This window comes from Osmerus eperlanus, chromosome 13 (assembly GCF_963692335.1).
Source record: "Osmerus eperlanus chromosome 13, fOsmEpe2.1, whole genome shotgun sequence".
NCBI lineage: Eukaryota > Metazoa > Chordata > Actinopteri > Osmeriformes > Osmeridae > Osmerus > Osmerus eperlanus.
In genome coordinates this window covers 10,306,678-10,332,019 of record NC_085030.1, presented here as the reverse complement: position 1 = coordinate 10,332,019, position 25,342 = coordinate 10,306,678, and the positions used below count along the sequence as shown (strand labels likewise).

The 25,342-nt window shown below is 46.4% G+C and overlaps 1 protein-coding gene across 48 annotated transcripts in view; it reads left to right on the top strand.

Moving 5' to 3' along the window:
* Nucleotides 1-21,517, top strand: part of LOC134033077 (protocadherin gamma-A11-like) — a 127,965-nt gene extending 106,448 nt beyond the window's left edge. For 22 of the 48 annotated variants that reach the window (XM_062477242.1, XM_062477238.1, XM_062477237.1 and 19 more), the window contains exons 2-4: nt 12,409-12,467; nt 16,493-16,590; nt 18,649-21,517. In XM_062477242.1, coding sequence (XP_062333226.1) covers nt 12,409-12,467; nt 16,493-16,590; nt 18,649-18,971 — 480 coding nt within the window. In that variant the 3' untranslated portion in view covers nt 18,972-21,517. Of the gene's footprint in view, nt 1-689; nt 3,308-4,408; nt 7,104-12,408; nt 12,468-13,674; nt 13,726-16,492; nt 16,591-18,648 lie in introns of those variants that run through there. The other 26 variants (XM_062477219.1, XM_062477214.1, XM_062477213.1 and 23 more) reach the window with 7 other exon arrangements.
* The last annotated feature ends 3,825 nt before the right edge of the window (nt 21,518-25,342 follow it).

The window sequence follows — 25,342 nt, the reverse complement described above, 5'->3', positions numbered from 1 at the left end:
AACCACTAGAACTCTAAACTGTGTGACGTAAACTATCTGTGACAAGTGGGGACAATTTATCACTTTCCATCAATCAGTCAACAACACGTCTTTTCGTTTTCGTTGCTGTAGCTCGTTTTTAAATTCATATTCTATTCCTTTTCTGCTTTGTGGTGGTGTGTTTAAATTAATCTATTTTCAGCTCGTAGCTCTATTACAGCACAATGTGCACTGTTTGACCTGCGCAATGCCAGTTGAAAGTTAGGCTCAGCTATGTGGGGGTTATCTTTTCAGCACCATCGATGTGGACAGCGACTCTGCATGAAACCACAGTGGGGTTTATGAATGATTCTTTAGCCGAGCATTCCGACAGACCCTGAATAGAGCTCCATCCCAATTGCTTTATTTACAACAATACTTGGAGAAATCATATTGTAGTCTGGCATAAGTGTACATACAAAAATATTCTTGCTTTTGAAAGTATAGCTCAATGACTACACTGCAAATAGTTGTTTCTCTGCCTACCCTGTGCAAGTTCATGAAAGCTTACGGGCTGCTATGACTTTAAGAGCACCGTTTTCTCTACCCCCTATTGGGTGTTACAGATGGGAGCAGTGCACCAATAGGATGCAGAACTGTACAAAGAGATCTACTCCCTCCCCCTAGCCACAGCACCGTAACCCTACGATGCTCAGAGCTGGGGGAGAGAGAGATGCTCGTATACAGAAGATGATGGAATATCAAATGGCAGTTACAGGCTTTATTTTAGCAAATACTTTTGGAAAATGACTGAGGAAATGTATTTTTTCATTTTTTCATTTTTGTCTTGGAATTTGATATGAACATCTATTTGGAGGAAATTTTGTGTTGTAACGGATAAGGGATGACAAAGAGAATGGGATACCGAGACTGGAGGTGGCTGGCTCTTTGGTGGCATCTTTTCTTTCTCTTGTGGAGTACAATTGACGGACAGACTCGCTATACCATCTCTGAGGAACTGAAACAGGGCTCTGTTGTAGGACATTTAGCCAAAGATCTGGGCTTGGGACTATCTGAGATTTTTGATCGTAAACTGCGCGTCGCCTCCGAGGCTGGTAAGCAGTACTTCCGAGTGGATGCGGGGAAGGGCGAGCTGGTCGTCAATGAGAGGATAGACAGAGAGACTTTATGTGGACAAAGCGCGAGCTGTGTATTACCGCTGCAGGTTGTCATTGAGAACCCCTTACAGTTACATCGTATTGAGGTGGAAATACGAGACATTAATGATAATTCCCCTAGTTTCTTAACCAAGGAATTACGTTTGAAAATAGTGGAATTAGCTGCTGCGGGAACGCGATTTCCTTTGGAGAGTGCTGAAGATCCTGATGTGGGAAGTAATTCTCTCAAATCATATACTCTGAGTAAAAATGAATGTTTCACTTTGAAAATGAAAGAAATTGACGATGGTAAAAATGTCCCCGAGCTCGTGTTAGAGAAGCAGCTAGACAGAGAGAAGAAAGCTGTCCATCAGCTTCTATTGACAGCGTTAGACGGGGGCAACCCAGTCAGATCAGGGACAACCCAGATAACTATTACCGTTTTGGACATAAATGATAATTTTCCAGTGTTTGATAAGAACGTGTACAAAGTCTCATTAAGAGAAGATAGCGTAAAAGGAATTTCTATAATCAAGCCCAAGGCCACCGATGCTGATGACGGACTTAATGGTAAAATCGAATTCTTTTTTGGACCACGAACATCAGAAAATATTTTATCAACGTTTGAAATTGATCGTTCAACGGGAGAAATTGTTTTGAAGGGCGAATTAAATTACGAGAGTGTTGCATCCTACCATATCGATATAACTGCAAAAGACAAAGGCCTACCTGAAATGGAGGGACATTGTCGCGTGCAGGTAGATGTTATAGACTTTAATGACAACCATCCCGAAATAGTTCTCACCTCTCAGCCAAGCCCAGTGCGCGAGGATGCACCAAGTGGCACGGTAGTTGCCTTGTTGAGCGCTCGGGACCTTGACTCTGGGGATAACGGTAAAGTGATGTTACAACTCCCCAAGGGTTACCCTTTCACTCTAAAACCGTCATTTTCTAATAATTACGCACTGGTCACAAGTGAAACTCTGGACCGAGAGAGTTTCTCACAGTATAATATTGAGATAACAGCCACTGACTCTGGCTCTCCTCCCCTCACCACGAAAAAAACAATACCTGTTAGTATCACTGATGTAAACGACAACCCTCCTAAATTTAGCCATCCCTCCTATAATGTGTATTTGAAAGAGAATGGATTACCAGGCTCCATACTCTACTCGATATCCGCAACTGACCTGGATTTAGGAGACAATGCCAAGATCTCTTACTCCATCCTGGATTCCAAGGTGCAGGACGTGTCTGTGTCCTCCTATGTATACATGAACTCTGATAACGGCAGCATCTACAGCATGCACTCGTTCGACTATGAGAAACTCAAGGTGTTTCAGATTCAGGTGCAGGCAAAGGACCACGGCTCTCCATCTTTGAGCAGCAACGCCACTGTCCATGTTTTTATCCTGGACCAGAACGACAATGCCCCCGCTGTTATTTACCCCTCCGCTGCCCTGGGCTCGCTCTCTCATCAGAAGATGCCCCGCTCCGCTAAAGCAGGCCACCTGGTTACCAAGGTGACGGCCGTGGACGCAGACTCTGGCCACAACGCCTGGATCTCCTATAAACTGGCGGAGGCCACAGATGCGTCTCTGTTCAGTGTCAATATTTACACGGGGGAGGTGAGGACTAAACGCGCTGTGTCTGAGCAGGATGACTCCTCTCAGAGGCTGCTTATAGAGATAAAAGACGACGGGGAGCCGGTCCAGTCAACCACAGTCACGGTGGCAATACTGATAGAGGACGGGCTACACGAACCCATCTTAGACCTCCGACAGAAAGCGCCTGAGCCCAGTAACAAAAACGGTAGAATCACCCTCTATCTCATCCTCTCTCTGGCCTCAGTATCCGTTCTTTCTGTGCTGACTTTTGTTATCTTAACTGTGAGGTGCGTTAAAAACAGCAGCGGTAGTTGTTGCATGAGACGGGCAGACTATGACGGCTACACGAACCCCAACAGAAACCTGCAGATCCAGCTCAACAGTGACGGGCCTATTAAGTACGTGGAGGTCCTGGGAGGGGACATGTTGTCTCAGAGTCAGTCGTTCAGGTCCTGCCTCTCTCCCATGTCAGAGTTCAGTGATTTCACCTTCGTTAAGCCCAGCAGCACCACTGACTTTAAGGAGATGATCAACGTCCTAGACGCGTCTTTACCCGACAGCGCCTGGACCTTTGAGAGCCAGCAGGTGAGGAGAAAATCCAACTTTGTTATGGCGCGCAACAGTCGTTTCACTTTGTGTGCGTCAGTTACGTGACGTCATGGTGGTTAGAATCATAGATATATATAAACAACGTTTATATATATCTATGGTTAGAATCACTGGCCTTTGCAACTTCAAATTCAATTCCGTCAGTGTAGGCCAACCAAAGGCACAGCCTTCTTTTCTGTTCTTTTTTTAAACGCTTACTTTTAGTCTATGTCCATAACTTCATCTGTTGAAAAGCTCATTACTTTGCGTTTCATTTGCACACACATTTCTTTTTCATAGCTTATTCAGTCTGATAGGCCTACACTTTTGTGAAATAACCGTACAGGAAATCATTTCAATATCACGCTGATACCAATGTTTTATCATTCACATTATTGTATTATAGGAATAAGATATTCATTGACACAAAAATCATTGAACGGTCTCCTCCCTTTTTCCATGTCTTGCTATGGGTTAGTATGGGTCCATGATGTAGTAGTACATTGCTGAATAGGCAGGATGAAGGGCAGACATGTGGCACACATCAGTATGTCACTTCAGTCAGGCTAATGGCTGCATCCTCTCCAAAATCTGCTCTGCATTCTTAGACATGTCTGTCGGTAGAGGGGTTGGGGGGATGGGGGTCTGGATTACTTAGGAAACTATGCCGCCTTGCGGGTAGCTTCATCATAACAGTTGGACAAAATACCTTGCTATTTTCTATATAAATAAATTGCCAACAAAGGCATCTGTTCCTGACACAAAACAAGAAGTTGGTACAATGTTCTATCATGCTTTCAATTCTATCCGCTCTCTGAAAGAACACGTAATGTTTAACAATAGGCAATATACAATCTATATTTAGCCTACTTACTACTTTGATTGCAGTTCCAATATTCCCTAGCTCTTTCCAAGTTTAAAAAAAAGCCTGTATGTATACATGTCTAGCTTTCTTGACAGTGAGATGTGAGTCTGTAAAGTTTCATTCAGTGCTCAGCGAGTCTGTTGCATGGGGGAACTCTTCTCGGAATTCTGCGCCAATAGGAGACGAGCCTTTGTGGTCTGACCCCGCCCATGTGGGGAGGGGAGTGGAGGAGCCAGAGTTGAGAGTTTTAGCAGAGGCACCGGAGTCGAACTTTTTTCTCCTATATTTTCCACATAGAACTAGGACGTCATGATTACTTCTAAACTTCCCATCGCTCTTTTTCTCAAACGGAAGTGTTTACCGATGGCCTGGTAACGTCGTTTTAATGAGAATATGGATGGGTTATGGTAAAAGAAGGACGTAAAACTTTTCCATCGCCCGTCCCGGGGCATCACTCTCACAATGGAACGCAGACAGGGGAAGCGCTCCGGAGGGTGGCCCGTGCTGAGGCTGTGTTTTTCCCTGGCGTGCCTCTCGAGTGCGTCCGCCCAGCTCAGTTATTCCATTTCGGAGGAACTGAAACCGGACTCCGTCGTCGGGAACATCGCTAAGGATTTGGGTCTGACCATTCAAAGGATAATTCAAAGAAAATTACGCGTCGTTTCGGAATCTAACGCACAGTACTTTGAGGTAAACCAGGCGACCGGTGATTTGGTCATTAGGCAGACTATTGACAGAGAACACATGTGCGAACTTAGCCTAACATGTTCGTTACATCTTGAGATTGTACTTGAGGCTCCTTTACAAATGTATAGTGTTTTGGTGGAAATCGTAGACGTGAATGACAATGCTCCGCAGTTCTCAAACAAGAACATTTCCTTGGAAATATCTGAAGCAGCAGCACCGGGAACCCGCTTCCGATTGGAGAGCGCGCACGACCCCGACGTGGGTATCAACTCTTTGCGCACTTATCACCTTGCACCGAACGACTGTTTTGTGTTGAATGTGGAAACGAAAAGTGACGGTAGTAAATTTCCAGAGTTAGTTTTGGAGAAAGCGCTGGATAGGGAAAAGCAGGCCTCGTTTCGCCTGTTGCTTACTGCCGTAGACGGGGGACAGCCGGAGAAATCAGGCTCGACCTTTCTGCTCATAAAAATTCTAGACGTAAATGACAATGCACCTGTCTTTGACGAGCCGGTGACGAGAGTCAACCTGTTGGAGAATGTAGCACCGGGCACTTTAGTAACGAAATTGAATGCGACGGACGCTGATAACGGCCTGAATGGAGAGATATCGTTCCTTTTTAGTAAATACACGCCGGATCGCGTACTCAAGCTTTTCAGTGTGAATCCTAAAACCGGGGAGATCAGTGTGAACGGTGACGTGGATTACGAGGCAGCTAATGATTATCACATCACAGTGCAGGCCAGGGATGGAGGAACCCCCGCCATGGAGGGATCTTGTAACGTTATAGTGGACATCACTGATGTCAATGACAACACCCCGGAGGTGACATTGACATCAGTGACCAGTCCCATCAGAGAGGATGCAGCTCCAGGCACGGTCATCGCTCTCATTAGCGCCCGGGACCTAGACTCCGGTAAGAATGGTGAAGTAACGTTAAAGGTACAACAAGGGCTGCCATTTAAACTAAACTCCGCCTTCGGGGAGCACTACAACCTCATCACCGACGGCAACCTGGACCGTGAGAACGTCCCGGAGTACACAGTGGTCATCATGGCGTTGGATGGCGGCTCCCCGCCCCTGTCGTCGCAGACAACCTTCGTGGTTAAGCTGTCGGACGTCAACGACAACGCTCCTTCTTTTTCCCAGCCCTCCTACTCGGTGGACGTACCTGAAAACAACGTCCCCAGCACCCCCATTGCCGTGGTGACGGCCTCGGACCCGGACGTGGGGGACAACGCTCGCATCTCCTACTCCATCCTCCCCAGCCTGGTGCAGGGATCTTCAGTGTCCTCCTACGTGTACATCAACCCTGACAGTGGACAGATCTACAGCATGCGCTCCCTGGACCACGAACAGCTCAACGCCTTCCGCATCGAGGTGCAGGCACGGGACGCCGGCGCCCCTCACCGGACCGCCAACGTCACCGTGCACGTGTTCGTGGTGGACCAGAACGATAACGCCCCCATCATGGTCCACCCCCCCTTCCTCAAGGACACAGGACTGCAGTTCAGCGTGCCCCAGTCAGCAGAGCCTGGATATCTTATTAACAAGCTGGTGGGGGTGGACCCAGACAGTGGCCATAACGCATGGCTCTTCTACTCCATCACCCCAGGCCCTAATGCCGGGCTGTTCCGCATCACCCCCCACACTGGCGAGCTCCGCACGGCGCGCAAGCTGGCCGAGGAGGAGGCGGGCTTGGCTTACGACATCACCGTGGTCATCCAGGACAACGGCGAGCCTCCACTCTCCACCACGGTGGACATCAAGGTGACGGTGGAGGAGAAGGGGGCGGGCGGAGGCGAGAAGGCCTCCGACTCGCGCAAGACGTCGATCATCTCGCGGCGCGGCGGCATGACGGACATCACGCTGTACCTCATCATCTCCCTGGCGTCCGTGTCCTTCGTGTCCTTCGTCACCTGCGTCATCCTCCTGGTACGCTGCCTCCGGCGCCGCGAGCCCGGGGAAGGCTCCTGCTGCTGCTACGGGCGCCATCGCCCCCACCGAGCCTACCACCAGAGACCCAGCAAGGACCTCCACCTCCAGCTCAACACGGACGGGCCCATCCGCTACATGGAGGTGGTGGGGGGCTCTCAGGAGCCCAACACGCGCACCTACAGACCCTGCTACTCCACCCTCTCCAGTCGGAGCGACTTTGTGTTCGTCAAGACGCCCATGCTGAGTCACAATAACACGCTCAGCATGACTCTCAACAGGAAGCACCTTATGAACTCAGCCAATGAGGTGAGGGCTGGGGGGCAGGGGCTGGCAGGGTCTTTTGGGGGTTACTCCGCCATGATCAAAAAAGGTGTTTTTGGACCAGTGAGGTTTGTTGGCAGTGCAACTTAGCTATCGAATCTAGAAAAACCTCAGCCGTTGGTATAAGTATGGAAAAAAAAGGTTCTTACATGGCAACTTAATGATCAGAACATAGTTACAGAACTGTATTGACATGCCAACGCGTGCAGCTACATTCTGACCCAGATTGTCTGAGTCACGTATCTGTGCAGCATTTTTCCTAAGCGTAATTCCTCTCTTTAGAATGCGTGTGGTGAGTTAGCACTTAAAACTGTGTCGTCTCCACTGCAGAGAGGAAATGAAGAACGGTTTAATATTTAATCTGACCCAAGGCTACTGGATGTAGTCGCTCTCTCTGGCTTCCAGAATCAGGGAATGAGTGTTCTACAAATAGATAGATGGATGGAGAGAGAGAGATTGAGATAAGGAGATTTGGTGTTTGAGTGTAATGGAGAAGGCGGGGGAATGGGTGGTTGAGTGGGATAGATGGAAAAGAGTAAGGGGAGTATTGGGGTTGGTTTGACAGATGGAGAGGACAGACAGATGAAAATAGATCCTGGTGAATAGGAAGTGGAGGAGAACAGGATGAGGGAAGGAGGAGAGGGGGAGGGAGAAGACACATGGCTGGAAAAGAGGATGGGTGTGAGGGAGAGGAAGAGGGTAAAGGAAGGAAAAGAAGAGAAGGGGGGGAGAAGGAGTAAAAGAATAAAGCAGTGGCTGAAAAACAGGAATTCCAGGGTTCACGTCCTAACCTCTGACTTCCTGTTGCGACCTCTGACTTCCTGTTGTCCCCCCAACCCTGCTAGGTCACATGACCGACTGTGACCTCGCCCTGTGTGTGTTCTTTAAGCCGCAGCCTCGCTCAGGCATTCCCAAAACATTTGTTAGGAATACCATTCTACTCTGTGCTGTAGGGGTGTGGATAGAATCTGAATGTGTCTATGTTTACAGAAAGATAGAGGGAGAGAGACAGAGAGAGAGAGAAAGCCAGAGAGAAGGAGAAAGAGTAGTGTTCTCCACTTGCTGTCTGTGAGAGACTTATCAGGTTTCAAGATGGAAGACTAGTGCTCCAGCATGATTCATGTGAGGAGAATGTACATGCCCTCCTCCTTCTCTCCACTCTTTTTATGTTAATCTCTCTATAAAGTCAGGGATTGTGCCTCTACTCTTCCAGTTTCTTACTCTTAAAGGAATCTGAAAAGCAGGACTTATTTGGTGGCATGGCTAACATGATATTTTCTCAATCATTTTTGTGTAGGTCTCTGTTTCATGTCATGACTTGGTTTTATCATGTCCGTAGCTCCTCTCTCTTTCTCTTTCATCTCTCTCCTCCTTCTTTGAATTGTGTTGTCCCTGGGGTTGACAGGGTACCATCTGTCTCCCTGCTCCAGTGACACGTGTGGATCGGGGACAACGGAGAGAGGGAGAGAGGGAGGGAGATAGAGAGTGATGGAGAGGGAGATGGAGTTGAGGAAAAGGCTTAACGCACGTGCGCCGCAGCGACATAAGGACCGTCCACTACTGGGCCGGAGCCCCAGAAAGATTGCAATCAGTCTCTGTGTGTGTGTGTGTGTGTACACAACAGGGAGCTGTCAGGCGCTCAGAGCCTTCCAGCAGTGTGTAATCTTAGCAGGGCCTCGGGGTCCAACTGTCCCTTTGTAAGTCTGATGGCCCAGTGTCCTCCAGTCACACTCCTTATTCACAAGGGCCTAGCAACACTGCACCTAAGGATCTAGAACACTGTAATACTTGTGTCAAAATCGCTGATTGGCTAAGAAATAAAAATCATGCCCAGGGTATTAGCTCACTGGTGAGTAAGTGTGTGTTTTCGTAAAAGGCCATGCGGGTGTGATGGCACGGTCCATTAGACACAGTGAAGTGTTTAGTAGTTTGTGAATTGTAGTGTTTACACACAATAAATAGGCACGTGTATTCTATGGTTCAGTGAGACTGTGTCGGAATTTTCTGTAGGTAATGTCAACATCTACAGGCAGGTCTTCTCAGTTCTTAGTGGATTTATATTCTACTAGTGTGTCATGGAGTTTGTTGAAACTGTCAAAAGTGAAGTTAGAGGAATTAGATTTTACCCTAGAGTAATCATCGACACAGTTGAAAGTAAAGTTGATTGGGAGAGCACTGGATGGAAGTCTGTGTGTGCATGTGTGTGTGAGGCTGTTGAAAGACCAAGATAGGAACGACTTCCTCTTTTCAGAAAAGAGCACCAGGTGCACTCTATCCATGGTTCTGTCTAGACCAATAGTAGCTCTGTGTGTGTGATTTGGGGGAAGGGACACAGGATATTGACTGTGTGGGTGTGCTTGTGTGTGTGTGTGTGTGTGTGTGTGTGTGTGTGAGAGAGACTTCCTCAAATTTACCAGATTATCAGAGTCCAGCTGGTGTGAATACAATGTCTGTGTGTGTGTGTGTGTGTGTGTGTGTGTGTGTGTGTGGTGCTTTGGTGGAAAGCGGTTATTGAAACACCCCTCATTCACATTTCCTTGGTGGGGATAGAAGGGTTAACCGCCCATTGATCCACTGAACCAGATGTGCTTTCCCTCTTCCCTCACACACACACACACACACACACACACACACACACAGTTCCCGATGGGGCCCACATGTAGGTCTGAGGCGATTAGCAGCTTCTCCTTTCTGAGGACCAAGACTCACACACACACACTGTTTTCACTCTCATTGGTTAAACCCTCAATCCCAGTGACTGTGTGTGATGGCTGTTGGCCTGTCCATGGCCTTTTGCCACATTGTAATTTCCAGGGTTATTCAAGCTATGAGCTCCAATCTCCTTCTCTGTGATCATGGTAAGCGTATTAGAAGCTGGTAGGTTGGTAAGACTCTCTGGGTTGGAACCTCTGAGCTCAGTACAGAAGGTCTAGGAAGGAGTCTAGAGTCTAATCGGCTCTGGTTTGGTTTCAGATGAACTGGTTCCAGAGGAGTTCTTCCAGCCCTGCTTAGTGTCTGTTACACTAGGATCTCTCCCAGTGGTCCTTCTTTACTGAGTTGGTCTGTTGATAGTGTAAAATAGGGTTCTTGTGAACGATCCATTATCTTTTTGGGGTGTGAACACACCACAGTGTAGGTAGAGGGGGCGTTTTCCCAGATGTCCCGGCATGGAGCATCAGTGTCAATACAGTGTCTGTTTCCCTTTATCCCACATGCCTGTGGCGTGAATTGACCTTGGGACTGACCTCTAGAAATGTGTGTGTGTGTGTGTCTGGTCAGAGCGTCACATAGCTGGAATGCTGGGCCTCTCCATGGACACTTTCTAAGAAGAAAAATCCCTTTTTCTCTTTCTCCTCTCCCCCTTCTCACAGACACACACTTTCACCATTCCCACTGCCCGCCAAAACACACAGAGTATCCGTCAGTAAGGTAGTCTGCCTACTTGAAACAAATTGACCCCTGCGTCATGGAGCAAATTAGATTTCCTGTCCGCCCACTTCTCTCCACATCTTCAAGTCATGATTCTCATATTTAGAGAGGATAATAATAGTTGAAAAAGAGAGCAGTTATTTTGTTTGTCTGTGTTTAGTAGAGACATTTAGAGGGGGATGTAATAAGTCAACCATTGAAATCTGTTTTTACCTGAAAATGCCTGGATAGCTCTGACGGGGAAGAGAATTAGCATACATAGATTGAGGTGCTGTCTTATTGTGTTTGAGGGAGTACTGAATGAGAGATCCCCGGGGCTGGGCTGAAATTTAACCTTGTCGGCCTCCTTTGGTCAGGTGCGATGTGAACTGCAGGCAGACACCGTGGGTGTGTTGTTGTAACAGGATAGCTTTGGGTTTCTATCGGCCTCCCTCTTTCCCTCCCGCCCTTCCACTCTCTCTTCCTTCTCTCTCTTTCTTGTCTCCCTCCCCTCCCTCTCTCCCCTCTCTCCCTTCTCACCCTCCGCCATGTCTCAGTGGTCGAACAGAGCTTTTAATAATGCAGCATGTTGGCCTGCTGTTGTATCTCTGGGGAGCTCCAGTGTCGATTAGGAGGCAGTCTGGGGCCTGGAACCAGGCCAGGGCTCCATTCACTGAACCACTTCATTACACAGGGAGGGAGAAAAGGGTGAAGGGAGGGAATGTGAAGAGCGAGAGAGAGAGAGAGAGAGAGAGAGAGCGAGAGAGAGAGAGAGAGAGAGAGAGAGAGAGAGAGAGAGAGAGAGAGAGAGAGAGAGAGAGAGAGAGAGAAAGAGAGAGAGAGAGAGAGAGAGAGAGAGAGAGAGAGAGAGAGAGAGAGAGAGAGAGAGCGAGAGAGAGAGAGAGGAAGTCAGAGAGTGAGGAAAGGAAGAATGACTGAGTGGGAAGAAAAAAAATGGTATCTCTCCCTAAAACACTCATCTCAGTCTCTGAAGGCTTTTTCTGTTTGAGGATGTACTGGTAAAACAACAAACAGTAGCTATATTCAGACTGGATTGATTTCTCACAGTCTACTCCAGCTTCTCCAAGATAAACACAATCAGGTCTTTATGAGAGTGATGTGAATTATACAGTCACTCAATTAGCCCAGATGCTAAAAGCCCTATCTCCCCCAACAATAGCTGATTGTGCACAAAGACCTTGGGCAAGTCTCTAATGATTGTATTGATTCTGCTAGCGTAACTTATCTGTAGTAACTTATCTGTAGTAACTTATCTGTAGTGATCAGCGAGTGTGTGTAAGTGTCATTTAATTTTTATACACAGAGCATGTCCATAAAATGTTTCTGTCTGCATCAGAAAAACAAAGGCGGCCATTTTGCGGATGCTCTCTGTTGTCTGTAGTATCTGGGGAATCATTAGAGGAGGTTCTGTCCAACCAGGGTACACATCCTTCTCTTGTACTGTACAGGCTCATTCAGTTAGTTTGATTTAGTTTGGCTTGAACTGTTTTGTTGTTGTTGTTTTCTCTTCCTAATTAGAAGTGGTTATTCAGTGATGCGCAGTGCTAGCATGCATTCGCGCGTGTGTTTGGCTGATTTGGTGTGTGTATCTGTGCGCTTCAAGTGACCTTTCATGCTCTGAGGATTTCAGAACAAAATGTCTGCCCAGAGCTCCCAGACAGTTGTCATCATGTGTATCCTTGGTTTCAGTCTCCTTGGTAGTCTGGAGTCCATACACACACACACACACAGTGAGGGACGCTTCCACACATGACCCTAGAGAAACGGACTCACATCATAAACGTTATACCGATCCCTGCACAGAGAAGGCAGACTTGCGGAAGAAGAGATTGAACATTGTTTTTTCTTTCTCTTTTTACAGCAAAAGCCTCCCAACAATGACTGGCGTTTCAACCAGGGACAGAGACCCGGACCTAGTGGGTGAGTAGACACACACACATACACACACTCATACACACACACCATAAACATACCACCCACTGAGGAGTGTGCTCATGACCAAAGACCTATCTTTATACTACTAAGTATTTCAGAGAGAGTGGGGGAGGGACATGAAGATAGAGAAAAAGAGAGAGAGAGAGAGAGAGAGAGACCAAAGGATTGAGAGAGGACAGATGTCAGGGGATGAAGGAGCTTGCCGTAAGAATACACAGACCTCTCCGCTTGCTGGCTCAGATTGTTCCATGGTAATCAAATCAGCTCTCCTCTACAGCTGAAGGGCATTCATAAGAATTAGTCAGGACACAATTCTTACTTAGAATCTGAATCAGTGTCTCTGAGTCATATTTTCATATTTTGTATTTCAAATTGGATTGAAAAATTGATGTTTTGCCTGTTTCAAGGCTGTTCCGTACTCCACAAAATGGCGGATGCTCTTTACACACCTCTCCTCCTGGCCTCATCCCTCCCTCCACATCTTTCCCTGCGCCTGTGTACCATCACTCAGTACTGGTGAAGACTGGGGGAGGGGAGAGTCTAGAAGCACATAGGGACCAGCTACCTCTGTCTCTCTTACACTCCCCCCCTCCTCTCTCTCTCTCTCTCTCTCTCTCTCTCTCTCTCTCTCTCTCTCTCTCTCTCTCTCTCTCTCTCTCTCTCTCACCGAAATCTGGTTGATTGAATACATGAAATGTATTGTTATGATACAATTGGCAGTTTTATTTGGATGGAGAGGGTATGTGTGTGTGTGTGTCCAGTTCACAGATCATTTGGTCTGTATCCTATGCTGAACTGAGTTGTTTCCATAACACATTACACAAAACATTCCGTGAGCCAAAGACTGGGCCACTCTGGAGGAGGAAAAATTCTGCTCCCCTCTGTTTCTCTTACCCATGGGGCTTTTAGGCTCATGCACACACACACATATTTCTGACAGTGAACAAAAACACTAGAGTAGGTCATGTTGTAATACCACCAAGGCTATGGATACATTGGCCATAATTCATTTGCGAAGAAAAGAAAAGTGATTTTAGCTTCCCTTCAGAATGTCTGATTGAAGTCCCAGACTCCTTGTTATTTTTCCACAGAAAATGGAGGTGCTGAGTTCTTCAGCTGTAGACATGAGGGGTGTGACTAGATGCTAACATGCTAAGATGCTTAGGCCATTTTAACCCATCTATCTTTCCAGCCCCTTCAAGCATGCCACACACATACGATGGACGCCCAACCAGGGGAGAAGGTATCACCTTGTGTGTTTAGAGACACTGTGGTTACGCTGTGCCTTTAAAGACTGGTTGGGGATCAGTTTTGACAAGTCTCTTGTCAATGCTTACACTATCTGTATTGTTGTAAGATCTGATCTGAGGCCAGTGATTGAAGGCAAAGTGTAGCCATGGCTAGTATAGGTAGTGCACAGTGTTGTGTTTAGATGTGCTTGTTTCTGTAGCTCAGACTTACTAGCTAATACAAAGCCATGCTATTGGTCCCCCTGACCTAGTAACTGCTTGACGGGGGAATACGATTGGCTCCCCTATGTGCACTCAACTTGCCATGGTGTGCTAAGTCGTCTTTTAGTCAATTTAGTTTAGTTTTTCTCAAATTAGTTGTTGTCTTAATCTGCATTGTGTGACGGACTTAAGCATGGTCACAAGTCTTTGAACAATAATTCCTCTGTGTGTAAATGCTTGGTTCCTGTGAGGGGGGATCCCTTGATGTGTGTTTGTCAGAGAGAGCGATGCAGGGAGTCTTCTGAGCTCATGACATCATGGGGTGTCTCTGTGTGATCTCTGTTTGGCCCTGCCGGGCAGCAGACACAGGGAGACCTTCTCCATGACTCTGGTGAGGGACGGGAGCCATCTGACTGCATAGAGAAGACAGCAGGCCTTGGTTTGCAAGATCTTGATAGAGATATAGGATGTAGAGCTAGTATGACTGAGAACAGAAAAAAACGATATCATGGAGAAAAGAAAAACAAGGAGACAGAGTTTAAACCCTGTCAGGAACAGAAAATCTGAAGAGGTGAATGTTATGAAGACATTTTGTAAAAAAGACTAAACACAAAGTAGCCCAGATTGCATACAGAGCCTAACCAGACAGTTATATGATAAGGGTTGAAGATATAGTTAATTTTAGGTCTAAAAGACAAGGAGGACAGTTACTCTAGCACAACACTGTAGTGACACAACCAAAGTAAAAACACTTGAGTGTTTCCACAGAGAGCTACAGTATAGGCCTGAAGGACACTGTCTGGGAGTGCTGAACAGTGGTGTCCACAAAAGGTGGGGTTCCTCCCACATGAGATGTGTATTTCATGCTCGGCTGGCAACCAAGACAGCCCTCCAGCCCACAGGAAGTGATAATCCTGACCACAGGAAGTGCTTAGCACAACCACAGGATGTGATAAGTGCAGGCTGCCGCTAATTAGGGACAAACGAGGCATCCCCTTATCTGTAAGGGAAGACACAAGATGGCCGACCAGGCTCCACTGATCTACCCGTAACCCAGCAGTCTGGTTCTCATTTAGACACTGGTCACGTTTTTTATTAATTGTATTCTGGCACATTTATAAAAGCCACTTTGGATTTTGGCAGAATGATTATGCAATCTTCACCTAGTCTGCCCCCCCCTCTCTCCCTCGCATTATCTTTCTCGGTCTTTCTCTCTCTCCTGGTCACTGTCCCGATCTAGATGACCATGCCTGGAGGTTTTTAATTGGTTCCAAAAAGAGACCAAAGAAGGAGCATTCCCTTCTCTTTTACTGCTGCCATCTTACACACACACTCGCGCACACACACATATGTCCATCTAGTTCTTTTTACTGCAGCTCGTTTAATTCAGGAAGTGGGACCTAAGACCCTGGCGTCCCTTTAACCCCTCATGTGCCAATCTCCCCCCCCACCCCCCAAGGTTTAGTAAAGGGGCCAAACCTTTTACCCACAACCGCTTGGGGCTAAAAGTCCCCTGATTTAGGTGGTTGGGGGTGCTACTGAAATGGTTATAACCACACACACACATTCACTCACACATACACACACATTCATTTACTTGAGGTCGTTTGGAATTCCAGTGTCAGTATCCACTCCAGTTACCCAGGTGTGTGTATGTGTTCGCGTGTGTTTTCATAGTTGGATTCTAGAACAGTTACATTCCAGTGTCCAGCTGTCTGCTATGGTTGTGTGATTGATCCTATCGAGCTCTTATTACAGTCAATCAGCACTAACTGTGGAACAGAAAACTGGATAAGTCAGGCAAACAAACACTTATAACACCAGAATTGTATATAGTCAAGTCTGGTGCCTCTGGAAAAGTGTTCCAGAAGAGGCCCAGCAAAAATAATTTAACCTAAATGTTGTGTGTGTGTGCGTGTGTGTTTAGGTGAGCATAATAGAGAGCAGGTCTGTTTTCCCCTTTGTTCTCCTCATGTAAATGGGAGCCTTTAAACAAACAAGTCTTTGAACATGAATTCTGCCCAGATGGAAATGCTCAACTCCCTCATTTGTGTGCTTGTGGCTGTGTGTGTGTGTGTGTGTGTGTGTGTGTGTGTGTGTGTGTGTGTGTGTGTGTGTGTGTGTGTGTGTGTGTGTGTGTGTGTGTGTGTGTGTGTGTGTGTGTGTGTGTGTGTGTGTGTGTGTGTGTGTGTGTGTGCGTGTGTATTTGAGAATGCGTGTGTGAATAGCATACAGACAGCTGTTCCCTTTAATGTGGTGCCATTAATGTTTTATCAGATACAACATGGTGTGGATGTAGTAATCATACCACGGTTTAGGTGTATACAACAATATGCGTGTGTTTATGTGTGTTGTTTGCCTGGGAGTACATGTACATAGTACACATCCTGCTCTGTCCTGCCAGTTATAGGCTCTGAGCAGGTCACATGACTTCACATCATAAAGCACCAACCGTCTCCTCAGGAGCCGGTTAACAACAGGCATTACAACCCCTTATTTCAAAATGGCTACCGGTCGTTGACGGTTTATCTCTCTTTCTCCCCCCTTCCTTTCCCATAGGGCCGTCGGTGGACCTGAGGTTGCCATGGGAACCGGACCCTGGCCCAACCCCCCTACCGAGGCAGAGCAGCTCCAAGCCCTGATGGCCGCAGCCAACGGTGAGTCCAACACCTCCACGTCCCTCCATCCCTCCCCTCCCCTCCCCTCCCCTCCCCTCCCCTCCCCTCCCTCCCTCCCTCCCTCCCTCCCTCCCTCTCCACCAATCCTATCTTTGAGGTTCAATGCCTCGCTCCTTCCCTCCCAATCCATTTATCTTCTATTAATGTAGTCTTTCAAATCAATAGTTTTTTCATAGCATTATCTGACTGAATATTTGACTTTACTGTTGATTTCATATGTCGACACCCGAAATCAAACCTACAAACTTTAGGGAAGACAATCACAAGCTCTGTTCTCTTTACCACTCTTAATCATCCACCCCAGTCTTGAAGTCCCTCCCTTCCTCCATCCATCCTTCCTTTAATGGTTGGGCTGCATGATGGAGGGAAGGGTAAAAGAGTTGGTGGGAGGGGTGGAAAGGTCAGGGTATCTTCCTGTTTGGTTTGAGGGCATGTGGCCAGACTCATTGATAAAGCCCTCTCTGTCCTCATTGATGTTTCCATGGCTCTTTGTATTGGGCCTGTAAATGCACGCACGCAAACACACACACACACACACACACACACACACATACAGTGGGAAAAATCCACCCGCAGTCTCCAGGATTGAACAATTCCACTCAGAATGTGTTTAATGCAATAACATGACAGAAGGTTAGTGTTTGCATTGTACACAGTTCAGAACGCTGTGAGCCTGCTGTAAAAGCTAGAGGGCACACACTTACACTGACACACACAGACACACACGCCTTATCCGCCCCCCCTCCCAGACACATACACACCCACACACACACACAGAACAGATGATTAAGTAGCCTGTGATATCACAGATTCCCTTGCTGCAGTTCCTACACACACACACACACACACACACACACACACACACACACACACACGCACACAGTGACTCATATTTGGGCTGTTACTGTGGATTGTGTGAATTGCCTAAATAATTGTTCTAACATAGATATTCACTCATCAAGTTGCCCTTGAGAGCAAGGTCTCCCTACCTAAACAAAGAACCAGCACTCTCTCTCTCACACACACACATGCACACACGCACACAGTCCGGGAAGACTCAATGAGATTTGTTGCCACATCCACTCAAGTCATTGTTTCCATTGTTATTTCCACCAATGACACATTGCTACTTTCCTCCCTCCCTCTCTCTCACTCTCTTGCTCTCTTTCTCTGTTTCTCTCTCTCTCCGCACACACACATTAACAGCCCTCCTCCCACCAGGACACGTCAATACACACACACACACAAAATGAAATGTTTTCCGTGTAGGGCTGAGCTGAGATCCTAAGAAGGAAGGACAGGGGTTTGTATCACACCCAATAACCCATGGATTCAACATCTAGTTACAAACCAGAAGCATAGATTGTTCCAGTTGATTTCTAGGGTAGGATATGTACCTATGGGATTGCCTATGAGACAATGCATGTCTGCGTGTTCTACACGTCTCCAGCATGTTTGTGTATGCTGTGTGTATACAGCTGCATGTATGAGGAGCAGAGTGTAGGGGCGGGGGAGGGGAGAGTACGTGGGGGAGTGTGTGTGTGTGCTAGTAGGGCTGCAATGCAGGGGCTGGGAGAGAATTATATGAGCTAGGCAGCTACGTCATTTGCACACAGTCAGAATACACATTTGGGTACACACACACACACACACACGGATTCAGAAATAAATGCAGTCACTGGCAAAGCACAAAGGACTAGGATATGTCAACCTTTACAAAATGTCGGTGCATATTCACCATTGTAGAACACCCCCCACCCCTTCTCTCTGTTTCATTCTTTTCTCACTCCCTCTCGCTGCCACACTCAATTCACCTCAATGGAATTAACATTATATAACGATAATATCATGTAAAAAACTTTAAATCCTGTTAGTCTTTTCAATTTTTCATGTTTGCATATTGGCTCATGTAGCATGTCATTAGAATATCTTTGTCCTGTACTGACAAAACATTGATGGCCCTTCACCGCCATGCCTCACTAACGCGTTCCACGCCCATCTCCTCCCCCTCCCCCGCTCTCTCCCTCTTCCCCCCAGAAGTGAGCGAGGCGACCGCCACCCTGGGACCGGGCACCATGGGCCTGAGCACCCGCTACAGCCCCCAGTTCACCCTCCAGCATGTGCCCGACTACCGGCAGAACGTGTACATCCCGGGCAGCACGGCCACGCTGACCTCCAACCCCCAGCAGCAGCAGCAGCAGCTCCTCCAGCAGCAGCTGCTCCAGCAGCAGCAGCAGCTGCAGCAGGCCGCGGCCCAGCAGGCCCTGCCCCCGCCCCAGGCCCAGGCCCAGGTGGAGCCCCCCAAGGCTGCCCAGACCCCGGCCTCCAAGAAGAAGTCCACCAAGAAGGAGAAGAAGTAGGATGGCCCGGGCGCACGGACGGACGGAGGGGTAGATTGATTGACCCCCCCCACCCAGCCCTGATCGGGACTCAAATTCAACCCCCCCTCAAACTCCCTATGCCTCTTCTACTATTAACTGTTTCATCCTAATCAGGGTGATTTACTGGTCAGTTATCCTTGGTAATAAGATGTGGATTTTGTGAAGTTTGTCTCGAGGGCCATTAAGAATCTGAAGGTGCTGAAGGTGGAAGAGCAAACAGCAAATAGTTTATGGTTTTCATTATGGAGGCTAATCAGAAACCGTTGGACAAGATAACATGTTTTACTCGTGCAGACGTATTGCCACTCAGTTGGTCAGTAAAAAGTGGCTAGGGCTATGGGGGGTTGTATTTGGGTGAATCAGTGCTTTGAGATTCACATAATACCAGAGTCAGACTAAGAAGAGACCTTGCTGGGAAAACAAGGCGGATCCTGGTGATGTATTCATAAATGTGTCATATGTAGGATTTACAATTCCCTATTTTCCCTAAGTTGGAAAAAAATAGATTGTTGTTGATGTATTCTAAAATGCCATTGTCAGGCTCCTGAAGGATCCGCCCTATAATGCTCCTTAGCTCAGAGAAACGTGACGAGGCTATAACACAGGTATCACACACACTCTTGCATGTTCCTCATAGGTAAAAAAAAAAAAAACACAGATACCGTATAGATTAAAACTATGCATTGATGTTTGTTTTGCTAGGAGGAACCCTAACCTTTACTTCCTTACCCATAAATACCACACCGGCTAATGCACTAGTAGTATTAACCTGACACAATAGTGTGGGTAAAACCCCTATTTTTGTGCAAGCATATTTTACTATATTCATTGATAATCTCCAGTGATTTTCTATGACCTGAGCATGAACTCCTTGAGGGGGGAGGTATATGGGGTGGGGTGAGGGGGGTTGGGGCAGCATGTTATCCCATCAACAGTCTGTCGTCTGTGCAGGTGGCAAATAGTGCGGGCACTGCCCCTTCTGAAGTGCCACAGATGGGCACAGACTCCATCTCCCCACATCCCGACTCCTCCAGACCAGCTTGTGTGCCCCTCCCCCCTCACTCATTATCCCACTCAGAGAGCCAAACAATAAGATGCACTGTTGTTATTCAGAAGATGACATGATTTAAGTGGTTAATCACTTGGGATTAGAAGTAGGGAACTTGTAGATCATTAATGGACTAAGTTGAGCTAGGAGTTAGGACACATCTTAGGCCCCTAGGGGTATTTCCCCGTAAGCCGTCCTAAAGTGCTGATTATATTTCTTGAAGTGAGAAGATATAAAAAAAATTCCTTTGTTTTCGATGACTTCGTAGGATAGAGGAGTTGTTCAAGATATGAAAGTGTTTCCCTTTTTCTGCCGTCCGTGTCCATCAGGACTCCACTGCATGAAGAGGCAGCTTGCAGGCTGGGTTTAGGGGGGACAGAGAGGGCAGGGCGATGGGTACACCGTCTGGGTTGGCATCATAATCATTCACAACATGGGGGGAGGGGGAAACAACCGTGGCTCTACCCATTGAATGTACAGAGGCCCCATTGTAGACCCATCCATCCCCAGACCTTAACTTCCTCTAATGCACTGACCCAAGTTAGAGGTTGACAGAGCCAAGCACACCTGTCTATGTCAGAGTTGGATATACCACTTCACACAGAGAGAGGGGAGGGGGGGCATCAGCTCCCCTCACTAACCCTCAGTTGAAATCCAGTCTCTGAATGCTAACCTCCGACTGTACCCTTCACTCCAACACTCTGCTCCCTGGTCCTGTGAAGGCTCTTCCCCACTGTAAATAAACACAAAGTAAAAGTCCTGTCGATGGTACAGTATGAGCCAGTTGTTTGTATAGTATGGACCACACCACCATTTACAAAAGAAAAGTCCCCCTTCCAAAAGGCGTGGCTTACTACTGGAATGTGTTGCATTTGTTTTTCAAGAAAAAAATGAGAAAACCACTTCGAAAAAAATGTAAATGCAAATATCTGAAATGTTCTTCAACAGTTTGTGTTGCAATGTAGTACCTAAGCACCATGAAAGCCAACTAACTCTTACTCAGTGTAAATAAGAAAATTAAGACAATAACTTTAGATGATAAGTAAAAGAGTGACACGCGTAGACTAGTTAACCTGTGATATGTGTTGCGCATATTTTTGTGTTTATTATTTCTCTATCTCTTTCTCTCCATTTTATCACCCTGTAATGAAATGAAACAAAAAGATATACTGAAAATCTTTCTATCCTTCTGTAATCTGAATTATGTTATTTTTTCTGTGAAGTGCATTTGTGAAAGAATGCCTCTCTCTTTCTCTCTGTCCGTATGAACAAATTATTATGAATATTATATATGTCCATCCGGCAAACGCTGGGCTAATATTCTATCCTGCTGTAATATCTTTCTTATGAAACGCTTAGACCCCACGCAACCCCCCTCCTGTGTTATTCTCTTATTTTTATGCTAATATTTATATTGCTGTTTTATTTTCTCTTGAACACTGACATTTCAAATAAAAAGTTCTGAAATCATTCAAAATCCAGTGTCTGCCTTGTCATTCACTGATGTGATTTTATATTCCAAGACATTCTTTTGAGGTCTATTAAACCATCATAATCCTACTTTTCACTAACATTACAGTAAATACAAACTCTTTCAAATCCTTACATCACCATTTCTAACAAGAATAAATCCACAGTTTAAATTACTATCTGAGCTTCCCTGTTTAAACGTTCGAGCCAATGCAGTTTTTCTTGTTTGAGTCAGCGGTGTAGTGCTAGTTACAGGATGTAATCATGTTTGAGTCAGCTGTGTAGTGCTAGTTACAGGATGTAATCTTGTTTGAGTCAGCGGTGTAGTGCTAGTTACAGGATGTAGGGATGTTCAGAGTGTTTCATCTGGTTGACCCACATTCACCCACCAGCCTTCATCAGTGCCACTGTCCCAGGTCCCCACGCTTCCCTCCCACGCCCGTTTGAAGCGTTCTCTCTGGCTGGGAGACAGAGGAGGGATGGGTGCAGGGGGGGCAGCGATGAAAGGAAACGTTGAGACGAGAGGGAGAGTGTCAGTGTTTCCTCTTCTTCAGTAGGAATATATATGTCAACTTCCTGCAAAATACTTCAAAGACAATTTGAACACTCGTTATGCAACGCATACCCAAATGATTATCAACATTGCGCATATTAAATTATTTAAACTTAGATCGAAATAGATGAGGTAGATAAAGTTAATTCCATGGACATTACTAAGCACTTTATCTCCTGGCTGCCAGAATAGTAGTCAGGTTGGTCCCACAGGAAAACAGAGTTTTTAGAAAAACTTTATTACACAGCACCAGAGGAAACAATAAACACTCTCAATACTCAATACTATTAAATATTAACTGGGGACACTGGGAACAGAATGGAGAAGTTCCTCTTTTAGTCCTTGTTTGAAACATCTCTTCTTTTACCAAGAACTCTTTCCTCCCACGCCACCCCCCCCTCCCCTTCACCTCTCTGCAGGACTGTGTGTTTTCTCTTCAGTGCTCCAGATTTGCAGGAGGCCCACAGGCCCAGGTTCCACAGCATTACACAAGAGATTCTACATCAACAGAAACATGGGGCTATAAATAGCCCCTGACAAAACAAAACAAATGGAATCAGCCGTGACGCAACAGAGCGATGGGGTTATGGAAGTACGGACATGGGGGATGTAATGAATCAGGGGTTGAGTTACCGGTATTTGTGAGGATAACTCACATCTGCTCTAATAATGGCTACACCCTGGAGATTCACACATTTCGTTGTGCAATGGAATCAGCACAATTGCAGCAAAACTTTAAAAAATCTACCTTCCAATGTAATAGCACAAAAACTAAAATCCAGAGTTATAGTATATTGTGAAATAAACCAGCTGCTACTCAAGGATCTTGCATAGGATTCTGTCATCATTGTAGATTGCCTGCAATTCAGGGCTCATGAACCCAAAATGGCCACCTCTTTTCCCTCTTTTCTCTGTAATGTGTTGTTGCCAGGGCAACGTTGGCCCCGTTGTTCCGAGTGTTCTTTGGGCTATAGGGTGTGTGTGTAATCAACATTATTAGCTCAGCCCACCAGCTTGCTGGGTAAAACGTGCAGTAGAATACCAACATACAGTATACTGCTGTTAGTCAAACCTGGCAATTATTATAGTAAAATACAGTGGTGAATAGATTTTAGCACATGGTTCGAAATATGTTACCATCCAAACACCCTTTTTTCTAACATCATTCTTCTCGTGGTCACCACATGGCATGAACTTCCTGCTTCCTGTGCCATGTGACAGGAAGTAAGGCACCGCCAGAGGGGAGATAAAGCAGAACGGGAGGATTGTTCTTTTACAACCCCCTCTTCCCATCTCCCCATCTCGCTTAATTAAGCACATTCCCCACCAATCAGATACACACACAAAGAGATGCAGACAACACACTCACTCACCATATCAGACCACATACACACACAGACACACACTGGCATGTGCAGCCATTTGGAAGACTAATTGGGAAAACCCGGGCTTGGTTAGACAGTAGCCTTGACAACAGACTGTCTTTGTGTGGTAACATTAGTCAGACATTGTGAGTAATGGATATCACACAGACACTGTCACATGCTGAGGATACACTCACCAGTCTCATGCACACCATGATGCCATAGTCTTTAAACTTGAATACAGTATGTTTTGTAAATGGGTTTTCAGTGTAGAGATTAACTTAAATGCCAGTTTAGTTTCAAGGTCTTTCTGGTTAAATGATGGTTATTCAATGTTATTTTTGAGTGATGACGGACACAGTACAAATGTTGTCCTCTGGCAGCTGAAGGAAGAGGAGGTGAGGATCATATTTCAGGGGGCGGCCATCATATCCCATTAGTGAGGAACAGGATATTATGTCATATATTGCATGTGGCGGGACAGGAAGTCAGTTTTCCGCGCCTTCTGAAGCTCTTTATTCCGCTGTTAGAGCTTTGGCAGTCCAGGAGGTTGAGCGTTGGGGGAGGAACACCCCCTTCTCCCCCCCACACACCCCTTCACCCTCCTTCTCTTCCTGCAGCTGTTCTGCTGATGCAGGATAGAGCAGAGCACTGTAATATGGGTCACACCAGCCACAACTCCAGACAGAAACGTGACATAAGAACGGGACAAAGTCTAGGATATGGATACATGGCTGGTTTCTGGATAATAGTCTATGTTATGACTATGTCTGGGATTCCAGTTGGTCTATACAATGCCTCCAATGGACAAATTTACAAAGGAACACCTGTGTAAAAAGGTGGAAATGGCTCCCAGGCTTGATCCTGCAGGTAGAGAAAGATAACAAATAATCCAACATTACTTTAAAAGTCGAGCTTTAGAAATAATGGATCGGTTAATCTCTGCACTCTGGGCCATTAGATAAGCAAGCCTGGCAGTGGAGAGAGAAAGGGGGCCGTGAGAGAGAGAGAAAGAGAAAAAGCTGGCTTTTGGATGATTTATGAAAAATTAAGAGGTAAATTGGAGCATCTGTTTCTCATGTTCACATTCAGGCACAAATACAGAAGAGCAGTTTGGAGACAAAGTGTTCCAAAACACATACTGAACCTCCAAACAATCACACGCCTGCCCTCACATGCACAAGCGACACAAACTATTCCAACACACTATATTTACACTCAAAAAGAGGCTACACTGATTAACGGGTTGAAGTTTTGTGGACTTCTTTCACTCAATCAATCACGACCATGAGTCATCCGGAATGAAAGTGAGTACATGTTTCTTGAGTCCCTTGAGAAGAGGGCAAAGGGGAAAACAAGATGGCCGACGCTGAACTCCACACACAGAGTGGTTGTCCTCTTACGGACGAGTGGAAGATATTCAATGAGAGGCATTGGCCCCATAGCCACAGCATAGCTGGGCCAACTATGCCAGGTTCAAGAGCCATCCCATAATACCCTGGCCTAACTCAGCTGAGGCAGAGAGATGTAGCATGGCCCAATGGAGAGAGTTCACACAATGCCCTCTTTCACTGCAGCAAATTCTCTTTTCTTTCCCATCTGAAAAGCCCCTCTCCTCGTCTCCGCTGCCAAGAGCCCACAGCACCCCGAGCCGGCTTTCTCAGCTGGGAGGATGGGAAGCTGTTGGAAAGCAGGAGAGGAGGTTACCATGCTCACATTTAGATGGGTTCAAGTCAAAAGAGGTCTATTTTACAAAGGTGAGTGTGTCCTCCATTGACCCAGAGGTCAAACATGTCACCCACCCCTTCTCTTCCAGCTCTTCCAACGGTATCTCTTTCTATCTCTGTTTCTCTGTCTCTCTGTCTCTCTTTTTCTCTCTATCTTTGTCTCTCACTCTCTCTCAAATGCCCCCACG